Source organism: Ailuropoda melanoleuca, chromosome 18 (genome assembly GCF_002007445.2).
Source record: "Ailuropoda melanoleuca isolate Jingjing chromosome 18, ASM200744v2, whole genome shotgun sequence".
Lineage (NCBI taxonomy): Eukaryota > Metazoa > Chordata > Mammalia > Carnivora > Ursidae > Ailuropoda > Ailuropoda melanoleuca.
Genome location: NC_048235.1, coordinates 24,318,974 through 24,339,641, shown reverse-complemented (window position 1 = coordinate 24,339,641; position 20,668 = coordinate 24,318,974). Strand labels below are relative to the sequence as shown.

At 39.5% G+C, this 20,668-nt stretch overlaps 1 protein-coding gene across 1 annotated transcript in view; it reads right to left on the bottom strand.

Annotated features, from left to right (window-relative positions):
* The window catches only part of TNKS (tankyrase), a 206,950-nt gene that overhangs the window by 5,981 nt on the left and 180,301 nt on the right, over nt 1-20,668 (bottom strand). The window contains exons 20-26 of the mRNA XM_002928843.4: nt 19,757-19,839; nt 11,537-11,657; nt 10,263-10,360; nt 8,461-8,535; nt 7,471-7,576; nt 6,525-6,711; nt 3,316-3,472 (exon numbers count right to left, since the gene is read on the bottom strand). Coding sequence (XP_002928889.1) covers nt 3,316-3,472; nt 6,525-6,711; nt 7,471-7,576; nt 8,461-8,535; nt 10,263-10,360; nt 11,537-11,657; nt 19,757-19,839 — 827 coding nt within the window. The remainder of the gene's footprint in view (nt 1-3,315; nt 3,473-6,524; nt 6,712-7,470; nt 7,577-8,460; nt 8,536-10,262; nt 10,361-11,536; nt 11,658-19,756; nt 19,840-20,668) is intronic.

The window sequence follows — 20,668 nt, the reverse complement described above, 5'->3', positions numbered from 1 at the left end:
AAACTAAGGCAGGGGAGGACCTCTCTCCTTTCCACCTCACCTGACACAGGGCTGTCCCATAGCATATGTTTAATAAAAGTTTGTTAAATGAAAGGGAAATCTGGCTGAACCAATTTCAAATTAATTACTCCCAAATATGACCCACTGAAGGTGGAAGGGTGAGGCTTGTTGAGTCACCAGTAACTTGGAACAGTTTGGAGATCATTTTCAAAAGATGACTAATAAAAGGCCACTTTCACAGATAACATAATGATTCAGATGGAGACTCTTCACCCATTTATTTGCTGTCTCTTTGGCCTCTGCAGTATGTGAAATGAAAGGCTCCATATCTGGAACGGAAAGAATATTTCTTAGAGGAAATCACTACCAAGACAACTGGGTGGGAGGCAAAAACCCCCCTTAAAACCATGTACATAACAATTTTTCAACCCTAAATATAATATAATGATACAACTAGATGCAGTATTTCAGAGTGGTCTGTGATTGGAAACTAGTATTCTTTGGTGAGGTAAGTGTTTTGGGGTCCAAAAATGATTTGCTGAATGCTGACTTACAAATTACTTGCATATAGATATGGAGTAAGATAATAAAAAGAATAAAGGATAAAAAAACTGGACTTGAAAAAGATACATGAATGTCTCTGTTGTCCACTGCAGCATTATTTACAGTAGCCAAGGGAGAAACAACCCAAGTGTCCATCAATAGATGAATGGATAGGCCGCCTGGGTGGCTCAGTCGTTTAAGCGTCTGCCTTTGGCTCAGGTCATGATCCCAGGGTCCTGGGATCGAGCCCCACATCAGGTTCCTTGCTCAGCGGGGAGCCTGTTTCTCCCTCTGCCTGCTTCCGCCTGTCGCTCCCCCTGCTTGTGCTCACTCTCTCCTTCTGGCAAATAAGTAAATAAAATCTTAAATAAAAATAGATGAATGGATAAAGAAAGTGTGATGTATATATACACACAAGGGAATATTACGCAGCCATTAAGAAAAGATCTTGCCATTTGTGACAATGTGGATGGCTTTAGAGGGTATTTGCTAAGTGAAGTGAGTCAGATAGAAAGATACCATATGATTTCATTTATATATGGATTCTACAAAACAAAACAAAACAAACACAACAAAATACTAGTAAACCGAATCCAACAATACATTTAAAAAGTCATTCAGCACCATAAGTGGGAATAACTCCTGGGTTGCAAGGGTAGCTCAAAATTTGCAAACCAATCAACATGGTACATCACATTAATAAGAGAAAGGATAAAAACCATACGATCATTTCAATAGATGCAGAAAAATCATTTGATAAAGTACAACATCCATTTATGGATGGTTTAGAGGGACTATACCTCAACACAGGTTTGGCACATAGTAAGAATCCAGTATGTGTAAGTAATTACCATTAACATTATTATTATGATCCATTAAAGATAAGTCCCTCCTGAGGGGGTCTCAGCAAGAATAAAAAGGACAAAAAGTGTAATTATACATTATAATTTTATGTTGATATAACACTTTAATATAATACCTATCATTCATATTCCAATGTTCTCAGTCGATTTAATAATGTTGTTTCTCTCCCGATACCAGATCCAACTGGGGGGCAGGACCTGTAGTTGTCCTGTCTCTTGGCTTTCATTTAATCTGGAAAGTTTTTAAAGCCTTTCTCTGCCTTTTATCATAATGACATTTCTGAAGAATCCAGTCTTCCCACATTTTTTAAAAATAGAACATTCCTCACTTTGAGTAGACCAAGGTTATGCATGCTTGGCTGGAATATTGCATAGACAATGTTGTGCCCTTCTCAGAGTATCATATGTGAGGCACACTCTATTTCTGTCCCTTATTGGTGATGTCAATTTTGATTATCTGGTCAAGGCACTGCCCCCTTTCTCCAATGTATACTGTTTTCTTCTCTGTAGTTGATAAGAAGACCATGCAAATATCCTTTTTTTGATCAAAATTATCTCCTAGATTTAGCATCCATTTATGATTCTTGTCACAATGGTCCCAAGATGATGACTGTCCAAATCCAGTACTCCCTCCACAACTACTCATCTGCCCTTGGCTTTCTACTGTAAGCAAAAGCCTTCCTTGCCCCTTCATTTATTTATGTATTTGTTATCACTACAGAATCATGAACTCCTATTTTTTCCCAGCAGTTTAAAATTTATTACTGTATTTATTTTGGTGTTCAAGCTGTTTCCGATTTGGCCGCTAGGAGCCCCTCCCTGCTGGCTCTGTGTCCTTGTGACATGACCCCCCACCCCCACTTTTTGTGAGTACATCACTACTTTCCAGGCTCAACTTGTTCCTACTCTGCTTCAGCCCTGGAATTAGCTGTTTCTCCAAAGAGCTTGGGTTCCTTCCGGTGGGGAATGGTATTAGACACCAAGAGCTAGGTCTAGGTGTGCTCACTGCTATCGGGGTTTCCTTGCTTGCAGGAGACAGTGCTAAGAAATATATGCGTATCTATGCTCATATACATACATGTGCCTACATATACTCTGACACACGTACCTATACATCCATTTACTTACAGGTGCACAAACATACATATATGTATTAGAAATGATGAGTTCCTATCAGTACCTCCAATTTCAGTCCAACTCTACAGTCATTCTTACCATCCCCCCACTGCAGATTTGTATGTCCCTTCCTCCACCATGAGAATCCCAGCTCCCAAATCAAACATCAACACATTTATGCATTTGCTCAACCCTACAATAACCTAAAGGAGTTTCATTGCTTTGCCCATACCACCACCACAATCAGCACATCTACTAAATGAAGTTCAGGATTTGTGTGTATTTCCCATGGCTACTCCACACCTTACCTGGCCCAGGACTGATGGCATATAATAAAATATTGTTTTCCTATGTTACTTGTACTTAGTTAATTCCTGCTTTCTCCTTTTTTTTTTTTTCCCCTCTTCTCCATCAGAGTAGTTAAGGAATCCATTTGAAATTCAATTAATTTCAGATAAACTGATCTTTGTTTTTAGATCAATCGACAGGCATTTAAGCGGTACTGTGAGAGTTAAGGGCTGGGTTGAAAAATGATAGCAGGTTTTCCTGCTTGTTGACAATTTTACTTTGGAGCCTCAAGCAGCTGGCAGGAATTTAACGTGCTACAGTGTTACAACTCAGAAAGCTGTTGTTCTGTGTTAAGTGTCATGATCAGAAATACAGAGATTCGACTCATGAGACCAGCCTGTGGCGAGTACACCCATAAAGAAAATTCCTTAAAGGGAAGCTGCTCTTTGCTCTCTGCACGGACATGTTCAGGAGCTTGGTTAGGCTGACTTGACGGGTACCACACCTGCTCGCCTCTGTAGATGACATATTCAGCATATGCCAGCCCATTCACACTTGGTCTCCCAATCACTGAGTGATGTCCTGGAGGGGCGTGAGCCATTTTCATGGTGCTGAACTGCAGAAAGGATTTTCCAAGGGTCACTCTACAGAAAAGCATTTGCCTAAAGAAAAAGGAAAACAATGTTTTGAAGGAAGCATTAAATCTTACAGTGATAGAACTGTTAGGTTTGTTGATTTTCTAAAAAAAAAAAAAAAAAAATTAAAGAAGGCAAGCTAATTTAAAATGTCACTTTCCAATCTGAATAGGGATGGGATGGGATAGGATTTGATATCCTGATTTCCCATAAACAGCAGGTGCAATAGTTAAAGTAGTTTGGAGGTCATTACAGAATCAGTGACAGAAAATACCTGGCAAGTTCTGACTAGTGGGGAAAAAGAAATCCTAGCAGAAACTGAGTTCTTATGAGGATGAACGGGGGGAGACCAAAGCAAATACACAGACGGCAGCAACATCTGAAATCAAGATGGGGTTTACTCATTACGAAGAAGTAAAAACCAGGATGAAGGGGCGCCTGGGTGGCACAGCGGTTGAACGTCTGCCTTCGGCTCAGGGCGAGATCCCGGCGTTATGGGATCGAGCGCCACATCAGGCTCCTCCGATATGAGCCTGCTTCTTCCTCTCCCACTCCCCCTGCTTGTGTTCCCTCTCTCGCTGGCTGTCTCTATCTCTGTCAGATAACTAAATAAAAATCTTTAAAAAAAAAACAAAAAAACAAAAAAAAAAGCAGGATGAGATAAATCATAATGAAAGTGGACCATATACAAAAATGCTTAGCTTAAATGTATGGCTGGACATCATCCTACTTGGGTGAAACAACTGGGGAAGATGTTAACTATTACAGAGGACAAGGGAGGCTGATAGGGAATAAAGTGCATTATATAAACTAGGGGTTGAGAAACGATGGCCTATGGCCTAACCCTAGTTTGCCACCTAATTTTGTAAATAAAATTTTATTGGAACGCAGCCACCCATTCATTCACGTGTCCTCTGTGGCTGCTTCTGCACTTATATAAGGGCCGAGGTCAGTCACTGTGACAGGGATCATATGGCCTGCAAAGCCTATAGTATTTCTTACATGGCCACTTTAATAAAACTATGAACATTTTACTCAGTGAGACTGGTCATACTGTTAAATGTGTAAAATAGTTATTATTCAAATAGTTTGTTAATGTGATCTTTGCATTATAACTAATCAGAGATCCTATTCTGAGTCAAATTGTGCCAGACCCATATAATTGGGTCCTGCCTGGGCTGGCTTTTTTAGCATGTTACTGATGACCCTGGGAGGTGCTGGCTTGGAATCAGCTGCATTCTCCTGTAGGTCCCAGAGGATCAGTTTTCCTTTTCTTTTTTAAGAGACAGCAAGAGAGTACACACACACGGGGGAGGAGGAGGGGGAGCAGAGAGAATCTTAAGCAGGCTCCACACTCAGCACGGAGCCCAGCACGGGGCTTGATCTCATGACTCCGAGATCATGACCTGAGCAGAAATTAAGAGTCGGACACTTAGCCGACTGAGCTGCCCAGGCGCCCCAACTGATCTACATTAGAGGGAGGTGTCTGAACTCCATCTCCACACTATGGCAGCACTATGGTGTCCCTGGACCCTGCCTGCTCAGCCCCTTAGGCCCACTGCCATGGCTACTCCCAGTCCGTGTGTGTCACACAGAGCTTAACCAGACAGGCCCTTGCCTCCTACCTTCTCTTCCTGCCCCCGAACTTCCCTGTTGCTGTGGGGGTGGGAGAAGATGCAGGACCGGCCCAGGAAGCTGCGGGCAGCAGACGGGCCGGTGGAAAGTACTGGCTTCTGCTCGCTGACTGGCTAGCCTTGTGCATTGTGCTGCGTTTTGCAGATGCAACAGCCCCAAATGGGAGGATACCAGTGCCCTGTGGGGCCAATGGCGACCAGTGCCAGACAGGAGCCAGCAGGTCAATTCAGCTCTGGTCTCCCACAATGCACTACTCCGAGACGTACGAGTTCACATAGCCTCTCTGAAGGAGTCTCATGGCTAAGCAAACGACCACATTTGTCATGAAACAGGCCAACTCACTGACGCGCCTCACTGTCTTGGCTTCGCCTCCTTCTCCACCTCACTTCTTTTCATGCCCTCATTCCCACTTCCCTGGTATTGCACTTGCCAAGAAAGCTCTAGTACAGAAGCTTTTGCTTCAGGCTGTTTCCTAGGAAATCCTGGCTAAGACATAAACTTGTGTAACTGTAGCAGGCAACTGTTAATCTTCATCTAGGTTCACTTTTATGGCTTATTTAGGATAGGTCTGCAGCAACAAAGAGTTTTTGCATGTTACATATCCATGGGAACGTTCATGTGTTATTAACCACGGCGGCCTTACTAGAAAGAAGGTTCCTTCTGGACATACCGCAACCATCCTAGAACTGCTGATGGCTGTAATATTTTCATAAAGTAACAGAGAATAGGAAGTTTTAAGGCCAGCAACGATAACGAATTTCGAGGCTATCTGGGTCTTTTTGGGGTTTCCCCTGAATTACAAGATCTCCAACTTTCCATCTGGTTAATTTAAAGAAAAATACAATCAACTGCAATCTTTGTAATGTACAATTCTTTTGTATTTTTTTCACTGCCTTCAGAGAGTATACTGTTATTCTCTCAAATTTGAGTTTTAAAACTCTATTTAAAAAGCTAACATTCATCTGCTTACTATTAAATCCAAAGTCAGTATTCTGAAATTGCACTTCTTAAGGCTATATATCCTGCCTTAAAGCACCGCTAAAAACATCAGAAACAAATTAAAGATTCAGCTTGTTTACAGAAGTTGTGTGTCTCAGCACACATGTTCTAAAGCCAGAGGTTCTTCGACAGAAATAATTCTCAACCTCTTCTTTTTCTGACTCTGAAGCAAGGCAAGGGAAGCTCAGGGAGAAAGTCAAGATGGAGGGAGTTTCATTGTAACCTATGACTGGCTGACATGTATCTGGTTTTTACCAGCACTGCTATTAGCTCTGCTGTCATTTCTCCTATGAGGGTAGAGGCTGATCAGCTATTCCTATCCCACCCCAAACCTGTGTGATTCCCTATGAGTGACACTGAGGAGAAGCACTGACTTCTGCAGAGCCTGAGGAACCGATCGGGCTCATGACCTGAGGACAAGCAACCACAAAGACAAGATGCTCACCTGTGACATACGTAGCATGACCGATCTTTATGCGTGGGGCAGCCTGTGCCTCCTCCAATCCCATAAACATACTGGTTGCTTTTGGAGGAGTTTTCAGCAAAATAAATCCCGGCACCAAACATTCCTCCTATGTATGCATGTCGCTCATCAAACCCTTTATGAATAATGGCATTAATGAAAGGAGAACCTAAAAACAGAAACACAGAAAGATCAGTTGGAGTAATTCTCTAGAACCTCAATTAGCTGCAAACCATTTGCACCTGGCAGGTTAATATTAAGTTATTAATAATGTATAAATGAAGTAAGATGGTCTACCATACATAAATTATTTCTTGTAATGGAATCTTAGGAGGGACCCAGTCTTTGCCAAACAAAGATGTAATATGGATTTTGCAGATGGCATGAGATTTTAGATAGCAAAGTACAGGGGAGCCTGGGTGGCTCAGCTGGTTAAGCATCCAACTCTTGATTTCAGCTCAGGTCATGATCTCAGGGTTGAGATGGAGCCCCACGTCAGGCTACATGCTGGGCATGGAGACTGCTTAGGATTCTTTCTCTCCCTCTACCCCTCCACCCCACTCTTGCCTCTCTAAAAAAAAAGATAGCAAAGCCCCTGTGGCTTTAAAAATACAGACACTTACTTCACACAATAAAAGATAATCTGATAAACTGAAACAATTACACTAAACTGTAATAAAAATATTTTACTATCTAGATGGCTAATCTGGCAATACAAGTTCTGAAACCATTACAGATAAGTTCTTCTCATTCTGCACGCCCTGGAAAGCCTGTACTAACAAGCAATGCATTAGCGAACTGTACCAATGCATAATTAAAAAAAAATCCAAACCATTTTTGGCCCCACACTAATACAATCAATAACACAGGCTTTCCACTCTACTGGCATTTGCAAAGCCCAAGAGACGGTGACGGCCGTGCTGCTCACCGTGAAATAACATGCGCTCGTTGTGATGGTTGTGATTCTCCTCAGACACTTCCTTCTGTCTGTGACAGAATCGTTCCCGCAACTTCTTGTTGACGACTTTTTGAATCTTTACGGATGAGGAAGAAAGAAGCAAATTAGTGAAATGAATGTTAACTGCCATTTCGTAATTTAAAATAAAAAGTATGCTTTCTTTGAGAAAGGTTCAATTCTTGGTTTTTGTTTGCTTAAAACATTATTTAAAAATGATAAAGCTTCCAGGGCAGTGTAACCAAGTTAACGTTCTGGCTTTTAGTGACCAAGTTTTCAGTTACGGCTTTTGTTACTTTACAAAAAGTACCTCAAAATCACCTGAGGAATTAAAGAAAAGAGAAAGCTATTCCTAGGTTCCTCCCAGACTTGTTGAATGTTAGGATACAGGGGCCTATAAATCTGCATTCTTCTAGAAGCTCTCTAAAAGCTCTCCAGGGAATTCTGATGGGCACTGGTGTAACTTCCAAGGGTTAAGCCAGTTCTCAACAGATTTTATTCAACTTTATGATACTCCTTTGAAAAAGGCACATCTATCCCATATTATAAAGATACTGAGATTAAGAGATACATGCAGATACATATATCAGATATATTGATGTAATCACTGACTCAGACTGAAAATCTAGGCCCTCAATGCTACTCGGAAGTGGTGATAAAAATTTCTGTCAGCTCTGGTCTGAATCTGTGGGTGAGCTGGGTCTCATTACCGTATCTGTACCACCAACCCCAGCAGATTGAGCCTTCTGTCTGTAGCTTTCCTGTTTGCACCCAGTCTCTGTTTCTGGTGAAGTATGGTCTTAAGGGATTAGAGGAAGGTGATACCTGACTGCTAGGCAGCAGATGGCTGATTATCTTGACAGTTTAAAAATAGGACGTTTAGAAAAAATTTTTCATTGTCTATATTTGATTTTCAGATACGCCTTGCAATCCAATTTTCACCCTGAAATTTTAAAGACTTACTCGAATGACATTGTATCTGTTGAAGATGCCGCCGGCATTACCACCATCTCTGTGTTCTCGAATCGTACTTTGCATCTACAAGACAAAATAAAGTAACTTTCTGAAAATATGCCACTATAGAATTCTGAAGACTTTCCTCTGTTTTCAAATTTCACTTCTGTTACTCTGTTTTACTGATGAGTCTCAGACTCAGCGCTAATAATTAAGTAGGAGTTGACTATAAATGGTTCAACAACGTTTAGTGGGTATTTCTGATGAGAAAATAGTCATGACATAAATATTAAACTTCTCCATTTTCTCTTTATTTTCTAGTAAAAGCTTTGAAAGATCTTCCTGTAAACACAATGGGGAAACACAGAAATGAAACATCACCTTAAGTCATCTACATTACTATTTTATGTTATTGAGAATGAAAAGCAACACTGGGATTAAGTCAAACTTAAACTCCTCATGTTTGATGAATACTCATTAAACAAATGCTCAAATAAACACAAAGAATTTTAAAAAATCAATAAACTTCTGTTCCCTGGGTGAAACAGTCCTTATTATCTCTTCATCTCTGCAGACCAGGCGAGGCTGGATATGGCATGTAACTAAGCGGAATAACTTTCTTCTGAACAGCACTCATTCTTCATCTGCTCTCCAAATTCAAAAGAATTATGGAAAAGTAAAATGTTTTAAAGACCCAAGTTTCTCACAGAATTGACTCAAAAGAGTTCATTTTCTATCTTACCACTCTATTTGCAAAGTTATTCATCAACATTTTGGATATTATTATCCAAATTTGCTAACCACTAAGAGAATGATTAGGCTGGAAGCTGCTGGAAGATATGATGCTTCCCTGATGGACTGGCTGGGCAGGAGCTGAATACCCAACCTGAGGTAAGGGTCCTGACTTCCCACCATAAGAATAATTTGAGCTCTAATGAAAAGGCCTTTTTCTGCAAAATAATGGAATTAGTTAGGCGGCTTATTTACTGTGATAATACCATTAGGCACTTTGTTTATCTTGCATAAGAAATGAGGCAGCAGCCAGCAGGAGGGAGGGAATTTCTATGGCATCATCTGGCAGGACGTCATCCACAGCCCTACTCCGGTGCTTTACCACAGTGACTGACGACAGGAAAGGTGACCCGAGTTACGAGGCAGATTTCATAAGCAAACATGAAAATTAGGCATATTATTTTATAGTCACATTTTATAACTTTGCATGAAAATAAAAACAAGAAGGTATTTGCTATTTGTGAGGCAAGATTTTCACTTCCTGTGATTTTTCACACAAGAAAATAGTTCTAATATGGTTCCTACTTGCCTAGTTTCAAGAAAGTCTCCAGGATGAAAAGACATCTGTGGCCCACCCACTGAAACCCTAGGCTTCTTTTTTTTTTTTTTTTTAAGATTTTATATTTATTTGACAGAGAGAGAGACAGCCAGGCGAGAGAGGGAACACAAGCAGGGGGAGTGGGAGAGGAAGAAGCAGGCTCCCAGTGGAGCAGGGAGCCCAATGCAGGGCTCGATCCCAGGACCCTGGGTCACGCCCTGGGCTGAAGGCAGAGGCTTAATGACTGAGCCACTCAGGTGCCCCCATGAAACCCTAGGCTTCTGATGTGAAACATTGTGGTGGAGTCCTGATCCACAGTCCTTCCTGAATTTGGGCTATGCCACCACAATGGCCATGGCAGTTAGAATGACAGACAGGTGAGGGACCCTAAGTCATTGTAAGACAAGCTTACCTCCACTGAAAACACAGGCTTAACCACAGATTTCAGGAAAAGAGAATTAAAAATTCTGATGTACATTACCTCTTCTTCCACTGACTGATATTCCTTATCCTCTGGAGCAAGATCCAACAAAATAGTTCCCTGATTAACACAGTGAAAAGTCAAATAAGGATTGGTGCCTGTAGGAAAGAAAAATTAATGTATTGAAGTCCACACTATTCAGGCTCAATTTTAGGGAAAAGTTTGTTATAAATAATTGATATTTTGGAACAAGTCTAAATTATTTGTGACGTGACCCTAATATATAAGGTTATATTGAACAAGTACATCCAAAGACAAGAGAAGTAATAGAGAGGGGCTTGGGGATCAATTATATCTGTTCTTACAGAGTTCCCCAGCAGGGCTCAACAATTACTTGTTGAACTGAATTCAGTTATAAACATATATGAAACAATGTCTGATACAAAAGAGAAACACACTGTAATCACAATGCAGTCAGGTCTAAAATCTAAGAATTATCCTACAAAAACTCTGTGAGATGACGTGCAATGGCCACTCATAATAAGTTTAAAATAGATTATTCTTGTTAATTTCATTGCCTTTTTAACTTAATGCAGATAAATAAGCAAGACTTAAGCTCAAAAACTGCTAGCATTTAGTTTCATGTTACTCTTGTGACTTTATTGGCTCTGCAGTGACTAATTCAAGTTTTTCCCCTTCTCTCCCTTTGCTTTCCTATTGTGAAAGCACTTGTGGTATACACAGACATGATAAACGTGGAGGCTGACAAGGGGGAAAGACAGGAGGCTTGTAACAGCAAAATACAGTGGAAAAAAGGCTGAGCTGCCAGTTGTGGCGGGGGAGAAAGGTTCAGGATGAGGTCAGAGAAAGAGGTCAGATTATGAAAAGCCATGTTACAAATGTCTGATTTTATCCTAAAAAGCAACAGGATTCTATTGAAAGGTTTTAAGCAATGGACTGATATGATCATAGAGTCATTTCGAAAAGAGTCTTCTGGGAGCAGTGCAGGGCAGGTACAGGGCGGGGGCGGGGGTGGCAAAGGTGAGGATCAGAGATAAACTGGAAGGTGGTTGTGACAGTCCAGGGGAGAGATACGGTGGCCTGGATTAGGTGACCCATACTGGATTCAACAGCAGTGGGAAAGGACAGAAGTGTGGATTCCAGAGAGATTCAGGGTATAAAGTGTTGGAGAGGGGGGTGAAGAGGCTGGGAGGACGTGCTACACGTCCTCTCGTATGAGCTCTGGGTTCGGACCACTTAGTTCAAATGCCAGCCCTGACAACTTACTTGCCCCACTAATTTCTGAGGTTTGTTTCTTTTCCCAAATAGCTTACCTTGTTGTCCGCCTAATAGTCTTTCTACTCCTTTGATTAATTTATGGCGATGTCCGTATGCATTGATGCCTATTTCTTTCAACTCCTCATGGCCCATATCAGCCAGTACATCTAGTGTAATCTGAAAAAAATGGAACAAAATTAATTGCTAGGTCTTTAACAGTTCCTCAGTTCTTCCATGTGTCTTCAATGCTATAATATCCATCCAAATTGACAAGTTCTTTTGTCTCCTTTTAACCATGAATTTAGAATCTTAAAGTTGTCTTGATAATTTCATAAGCTTTTTACTCACTTGACATACTCTTTGCTTCTAGTCAATGGTGAATTAAAATGGAAGAAAAAATGCTATAGAAATATAAAATGAACACTGCTATATCTTTTGATTATTTAGTTCTACCACCTTTTGCTTGCCTCAAGATATAAGAGATGGGGAAATACCAGATCCCAGTATTTTGCAGGTAGTAGAGAAGAATGGTAGGGGAAAGAGAGAGGGGATTAGTATAGTGAAAGAGAACGTGACAAAAGGAGAAAGCAGTTTTCGATAAGCAGGATTTATATGAAGACGAAGAACTCCTCAGTGCTAAGAAACAGTCAAGCGTGGAAAAGGCTGCCTTTGACAGTGGTGAGATATAGAAACGTATTCAGTTCAATGACAGGCAATTTTATATAGAAGCTGTATAAAAAATTCCAATTCAGAAAAGATAGAGTAGATGGTTCTCTCATAAATTCCCAGACTTAACTGTCCCTGAAGCCTCACATACATTCTATGGTTGTAAAAATAGTGGTTTATAATTTCTGCTTTTTCATCCCCACAAATGGAGGTGGTTAGGTGGCTACCACCAGAACTCAAAATCACCGAGCTCCTTTGTTGACTACAGTAACTGTGACTCTACCACCACCCAGTGGCAGAGTTCTGGATGTGCAGGATGCAATCTGGGGCCTTCACGTTTCTAGAAAGGCTGAACAGGCAATTTTCTAGCTCTGAAGAAGCTGGCCCTATGACAATGCAAATACTACTTTCCAAGATGAGCCTTTAGTTTTCTCTTTCCTTGGAAAACTGAGAAATCCTTTTATATACACTCTTTTTCCAACTCAAATGAGATACATTTTATCTATCTATAGTCTTCTCTTTTTACTTGCACATAACATTAAAAAAAACCAAAAACCTTAGGCCTGGCGTCCTGCTGATTTTTATTGCCAGAATGAAATATCATACAATGAGTCTGATCTTCTTGGTGCAGCAAGCATACATCACTCACTCTTTGGAAATAATTTACTATATTGCTCCTAAGTGGCCATTTTAAGAAATAATTGCTCCATTGTACAAAATGGGCAATTCGCTTCCAATCACCAAAAGGAAATTTTGAGCAGAGCTTTTAAAAAGCAACAGTTCTGCGATATACATCTTTGAGACATAATAATTCACAACATAATAGGAGCCTGCATATTTTTAGCTAGATGTAATTTAATATACTTTGGAAGCCGTGCACAGGGTTTCCTACATTATTGATGTCCCCATTTTTTCCTTCTAAACTTTGGTTCAAATAAGGCTGACATAAAAACGAGATCTTGTATCGATGTGGTAGCTTCAATTAAAAGAAACCTTAAGCTTTTCTGAATTTGTACATATAATGTGGATCTGGAAGAAGCAGAAACCAGATCAGCAAAGGACAGCATACTCTCCATAAAGTTCTAGAGAAGACACGGAGAGTGTTTAACGTATCTGTTGATTATATAGCTCCACTCATAAAATGAATGCCTCATTGAGTCCTCACGACCACCCACGAAGTACTACTGACGTTCTCATGGGGAACCGAGGCTAAAAGAAATCATAAAAATAGTACACAGAAGAGCTGAGATGGATAGCCATATCTGTCTTGCCCTTGCTAATATTTCTTTTTTTTTTTTTAAAGATTTTATTTATTTATTTATTTGACAGAGAGATAGCCAGTGAGAGAGGGAACACAGCAGGGGAGTGGGAGAGGAAGAAGCAGGCTCCCAGCGGAGGAGCCTGATGTGGGACTCGATCTCGGAACGCCGGGATCATGCCCTGAGCCGAAGGCAGACGCTTAACGACTGTGCTACCCAGGCGCCCCCCTTGCTAATATTTCTTAAAAGGGCTGACTAGAAAGCTAAAATAACTAAACATTACATTTAGTTGCTTTGAGTCCATGGTACCCAATTTGTCCCCATATTTAACAGGCAGTGGCCACTGGAAAACCTTAAATGGTAAGCTAAGGAATTCAGATTACTGTTCATTTGTTCATTGGTTCATACTCAGCGTATTTAATGAATACCTTCTACATGCTAGGTATTTCCCCAAAAAAGTAACTTGTTAAACATTTCATCTAATTCTAAAACTATCCATTATAGCTCAGAAAGGAAAATTACTAGTGCAAATTGGCAGCAGAAGGGAGGGGCCAGGAAGCAAACAAGGTACTAGCACAAAAGCTCATGCTACTTCTTCTACCAAGGAGATAAACAGCACACACAAGAACATGGTAAAGGTTGGTAAATGGTTTGGAGGAATCCCTATGGAACTCTTAGGAACGCATACTTGGTCAAGGCCATAGGTGGGGCTGGGAAAGATGGAAGGAACAGGAAGGGGGGTGCTTCTTCGAAGATGGTAACAGAAAGGTTCTTAGAAGAAGGTAATAACTTGGCTAAGAAGCAGAAGCTAATCAAGCAGAGGAGGGAGGAAAGGGTGTTTAAGACAAAGGGATAGGCATGTGCAAAAGGAAAATCAAGTAAGAGAATACAAAACGTTGGGAGACTCTAATCACCGAAGTCCAAAAGGGCGAGAGTATAATATATAGAGAGGAAAGAAGAGCGGATGAACAGAGCAGCAGGCCAGAAGCAAATCTTAATGGGCTTTATTTATCAACTTACAACAGTATCCAAAAGCTCCTAGGGAGGCTTTCCAGCAAAGTAACACAATCATAGTTGTATTTGAGGAAAATGGTAGCACTCTCAAAGGCAGGTTTGGAAGGGAAGGGGACCACGTGAACAAGGTAAAGATGGAGAGGGGTGGAAGGGAGGAATCAGAGAGCAATTTCAAAATGAGAGAAGACAGAGCCCAGTAAATAGAAATGATTGAGAAGAACAAAAAAGGAATGGCAGTAGAGATTATTCCAAAAGTCTGAAAACTGGTGAACATGAGATTATTGTATCAAAAAAAAGAAAGAAGTATCTGGAAGCGGGTTAGATGGATTTTAGATACGTTGCTCCACGATTCAGGCATTTTATAGTATTAGAAATTGTTTTTTTTTTTTTTGGAAAATTATCTTTAATACACTTAAAAAATAACTTGGTTATCTCCAGGGAATTATAAGTTTCTTGGGCTAGTTATTTCTACCTAGCACACATTAAAATCAAATTGATGAAACCTATCAGACTGGCTAGAATCAAAAAGAAAAAAATAACAAGTGTTGGGGAGGATGTGGAGAAAGGGGAACGCTCCTGAACTGTTGGTGGGAAAGCAAACTGGCGCAGCCACTGTAGGAAATGGTATGGATGGGTCTCCAAAAATTAAAAACAGAACTACCAAAGGATCCGGCAATTCCACTTCTGGGTACTTATCTGAAGAAAACAAAAACACCAATTTGAAGAGATTTATGTACCGTGTTCACTGCAGCATTATTCACAATAGCTAAGAAAAGGAAGTAACCCAGGCAGATGAATGGATACAGATGTGATACACACACGCACACACACACACAGAATAAAATATTACTCAGCCATAAGAAAAGAATGAAATCTTGCCATTCATGACCACATGGATAGACCTAGAGGGTATACACAAAGTAGGTCAGACAGAGAAAGACAAACACTGTATGATTTCACTTCTATGTTGAATCTAAAACAGAAAACAGACACCAGACTCACAGATAAAGGAACCAAACTTGGTTACCAGAGGAGGTAGGAGTTGAGGGGTTGGGCAAATAGGTGAGGGTTAGGGGGTACAAACTTCCACTTATAAAATAAGTAAGTCACAGGAATGGAATGTGCAGCGTAGGGAATATAATCAGTAATAGTGCAATGACTTTGTATGGTAACAGATGTAACTAGACTTATTGTAGGGATACTTCTGAAATGTAAAAAATATCAAATCACTATGATGTACTCCTGACACTAATAAATCGTACAGGTCAATTAAAGAAATCAAATTGTAATCTTTAAAATAAGGATTATTCATGTATCAGCTAAATCATCTTACATATAAAGCAAATGTCACTTGACAAAGGGCTGCCTTCTGTTTTTAAGATTTATTCAATTCCTTTGGGGTAGAGAGAGAAAAAGTAGAATTCTAATGGGGAGAGAAAAATTAAGAGTTTGAATGAAAAAGCTCTTTCTTTCACCTGGGCTGCAAAGGATGCAGTCTAGAGTAACAGTTGTTAGAACTAACTTTATAATCACATTCACAGTTAATGTACCTGAGTCCGTTCCTTGGTCTTTCGATTTTGAAATAAAAATTTATAAGATCATTTTTCATGAAAATACATAGGTTGCCCATATATGTCCAAAAAAGTCTTCTAAGTCATAGCATTTATGTTTAGGAATTGCAGTGAAAATCAAATTGGCCTTTCCCATAGAAAAAGTGTTCTAATCAGGAAGCTACATTATAAAGCAAGGGCCAAAGTGACGCTGGTACTATATTTGTAACTATGAAGGACATAGGTATGTATTACTTGGCGAAATATGTATGTTCAAACAAGTCAAGTTAGTTAAGAGACTTCTGAGAGAATAACTGTGAAGGGGTGAGATGCTCTGAAGGACAATTTCCTGAGACTGGAAGTAAAATAACTATATCCCCACTCCACTGCGAGAGAAGTATCCTTGAGTAGGAACAGAAGCACTAAGCTCTTATATGTCAAAATGACTCAGGACACAGAACCACTCCCTGGCTTAAGAGAAATAGACAAGAATTAAATGAGTACAATGTATATGACAAGAATTAAATGAGTACTCCCTTCCCTCACTACACAAATATCTTGACTATCATCAATCACATACTTACAGCCTGATATAGAACGTTAATGGGAGAAAATTCTATGGGTAAATTATAGAAAGGGTTACAGAATTTATTACTCTATAACTAAAGGCCACTCAAGTAACACTTGCAGTCAAAGTAAAAATTAATTTGATTGCCTGACGACTGGGCCAGAAGACAGTCAAACACAGTTCAATACAAAGAAAGGTAGAATATCATTTGTCTGGAGGAAAGGAGCTGTGCTGGGCAATATACATTAAATGGAATAGTCAACATATTAATAAAAAAGGATATAGAAATTATTCTGGCAAAAAGAAAATTGATGGAGCCATTTACTCAGAACAAAAGTACAGTGAAAAAAGAGAATAAAAAAACTGAGGAAACAGGAGAAGCTGTCAAAAGCACCAACTGTGAGACTAAATGATTAAACTATTACAATCAATAGACTGAGATATCCATGTCACAGGAAATCAGTTACTGAGAGAATAAAGTAAAAGAGAAAAAAATAAAACATAAGATTATACGGCAACCAAACTGAAAGAGTAGAAATGGAAATACTTTGAAAAATTTTCAACAGTGGATTGAAGTTATTTGTGTGAATTAGGGTCTTTGGTTTATTCAGCAAAGATGTGTGAAATGTCACAGTTACTGTGGATCTGATTTGGGAAGGAGGGATATATTAAGGGATATCCTTTGTATTTAGGGGAAGATAATGCTTTTACAATAGCTTTCATGCCTTCAGGGAGGGAAGAAAGGAAAAAACATTCTCACTGTTTAGGATATTCTCATAAGAAATCTCCAGGGCATTTGGGTGGCTCAGTTGGTTAAGTATCTGCCTTCGGCTCAGGTCACGATCCCGGGGTCCTGGGATTGAGTCCCGCACCAGGCTCCCTGCTCAGCGGGGGAGTCTGCTTCTCCCTCTAACCCCTCCCCTGCTAATGATCTCTCTCTCAAATAAATAAATAAAAAATCTAAAAAAAAAAAAAATTTTCCAAACCAAACCAGAGGGTAAATCAATGGTAGGTGAAGCTAAAGGAAAAATGAATTAATATAGAAGTCTATGAAGTCCTCACCACCAAAGACACATCTGATGCTTCATTAAAGCATATTTTAAAAATTGGCATAGAAGCACAGTAGGACTAGGAATTTTAACTGTCTGGATACTTGAAGGTATTATAATTTACAGTCAAGGGAAATGATATATTAAATGCCTTACCCAATGTTACACAGCTAGTAAGAAGAGAGAAAATAATCAGCATAAAGGTCTTTTAGGCCAGTGCTATTTCTGCTCAACTGTTTTGATCAATAAAAGCATAACTGCAATCAGCAATATAAATTTAGCTAAAAAAAAGACACTAGATAATCTTATAGTATAACTACTATGAAAAAGAATTGGTGTTTTTAGTTAACTCCAAATTGACTATAAGCCTACGAAGAAACCAAAATGGGGCAAAGAGGCCAGTGAAGAATTTGGAAACTATATCCATACAGAGAAGAATTGAAAAATAAAAAGGGTATATTTATCTTAAAATAGGAGAAACTTTGTAGGAGAGGGTGATTGGAAGGGTAAGTCTCTAATAAGTTGATTAGGTCTTACAAATATATGAAGGGCTGTATTACATGGTGGTGAGCTGAATGGTGGCCCTCAAAAAGATATGTCCATGTTTTAATCCCCAGAATTCATGAAGGACCTATCTGGAAAACTTTTTTTTAGATCTTTGCACATGTGATTAAGTTAAGGATCCTGAAATGTGGAGATCGCCTAGTATATGACACGGGTAGGCCTTAAATCCAATGCAAGCGTCCTTATAAAAGACATAGAAGAGCAGACAGGGAAGGCAATGTGACGATGGAAGCAGATGTTGCAGTCATGTGGCCGTAAGCGAAAGGGGCCTGGAACCTGGCAGAGGCATGAGAATGCAGTCCTGCCAACAACTCGATTTTGAACTTCAGGCTACCAGAACTGTGCGGGCCACTGTTTAAGCCACCAACTTTGTGATAATTTGTTTTAACGGCCCTAGAAATGAGTATGTGAGCAGACTAAAGATTAGATTTCTGTGCCAAACAGGGTAAATGTAAGCATAAAATTAATAGATTATACACGAGGGCAGATTTGGGCACACGTTAAATTACAAGCATTTTATTACATTTGCTCAATGTGTAACAATTTATCTTCCCACATGGATGTTTAAAGAGCAGGGTCTGGGAAAATGACTAAATACCTTTCTCATTTTAAGATTGTAAATATAGTAGTAACAGTCAATTGAAACTCAGGAAATTATTATTATTCAATCTTGAATACTAACTGTGGTCACAAAATCATACAGTAGTAAGTTAAAAGGTCATTATCCTGTATAAAAATAGGATGACAAACAGAAGGGTCTTAATTCATAAATGCCGTAATGGTGACTTCATACTCAGACCTTCATACACATTGAAGATGTATGTGAAAACAGGATAGGTCTAGGAATATGTGGCTAAGTTTTGGTTCAACATTATTTCAGACTCATCTGGACAACAGAAACTTCATAAAGAGGCAATCTTAAAAGGGTACATTCAGGGGCGCCTGGGTGGCACAGCGGTTGGGCGTCTGCCTTCGGCTCAGGGTGTGATCCCGGCGTTAGGGGATCGAGCCCCACGTCAGGCTCCTCTGCTATGAGCCTGCTTCTTTCTCTCCCACTCCCCCTGCTTGTTCCCTCTCTCGCTGGCTGTCTCTATCTCTGTCAAATAAATAAATAAAATTTAAAAAAATAAAAAAAAAATAAAAAAAATAAAAGGGTACATTTGTCCAGGAATTACTTTGCTTTCCAAACTTAGCAGACAATTGCTTCGTGAAGATTATGCTAAATAGCTAATATAAAAATGTGTCATTGGTTTTAAGTGGAGTCTATTCACATATATTGAGATGAATAAGCACCAACACTTTGTGTAGACAAAATAATGAAAGATTTTGAAAACACATTCTTTTGAGGTGGTTTCATGGCCTAAGTTTATGTAATAAAACATACGTAGTCAAACCGCTTATAAAGATATAATGAAATATAGTTTATGACTCCCATCATCTGTTAGACAACTTTGGGGAGAACTGTAAACTACTGGATTCCCCTGGCTTCTTTGGAAATTTGATATGAGTTTTGACGTAGCAGTTAAGAAGTAAAAAAGAAACAAGGAATGGCAAGTAATAGCTCTTAATATTTAATTAAAAAGACTCAGCAAAAATAAGAGCTTACCTGTTCTGTTTCAAAGATGTCCCGAAGGTGCTCAAGACCAAGGCTTTTTAGGAACTGGCTGATATTCATGTCAAGACCCGCAACTAAAACGGACATATATTAAAGTTTTCAGAAAGCAGTTTATCAATCTAAAGGAAGTGACAGTATTTATTTAAAGCCACATTCTCTGACACCCTTGGCTGTGCTGATGAATTTACATAGCATAAAAATAATCCAGAATACATATATTTAATTCAAACACTTTAGGTTATCTCTGAATTTGGTGGAGAAGTAAAAGCAGAGTTCATCTTCTTAGTAGCATTTACATTAATTGTAATATTATAAAGTTTAATTCTAAGCTTTTAGTGAAATATTTCACAGTTGAAATTAAAAACTGAATTTGCCAGCTATGGTTTCAGTTTCCATTCCTTAAGTGATCTCTCAGTTTTTTTCTGATATGATTTCAGTAAAAAACTCATTCAGTAGTTAAATAAAATATTATGGTTAGAAATGGATATACTGGAATATACATAAGAACAATGTAAATGTCAAGGTACTTATTCTATGAAGATAGTTCTTATAAACTGGTGTGTATATGAAAACATATGGACAGGATGTCTTTAAGATAGGCATTCAATAATTACCAAGAGAAGTGAAATCTGTTCATTTAAAAAAACAAAAATAAGGGGCACCTGGGGGGCTCAATTGGTTGAGCGTCCAACTCTTGCCTTTTTTTTTTTTAAAGATTTTATTTATTTATTCGACATAGATAGAGACAGCCAGCGACAGAGAGGGAACACAAGCAGGGGAAGTGGGAGAGGAAGAAGCAGGCTCATAGCGGAGGAGCCTGATGTGGGGCTCGATCCTGTAACGCCGGGATCACGCCCTGAGCCAAAGGCAGACGCTTAACCGCTGTGCCACCCAGGTGCCCCA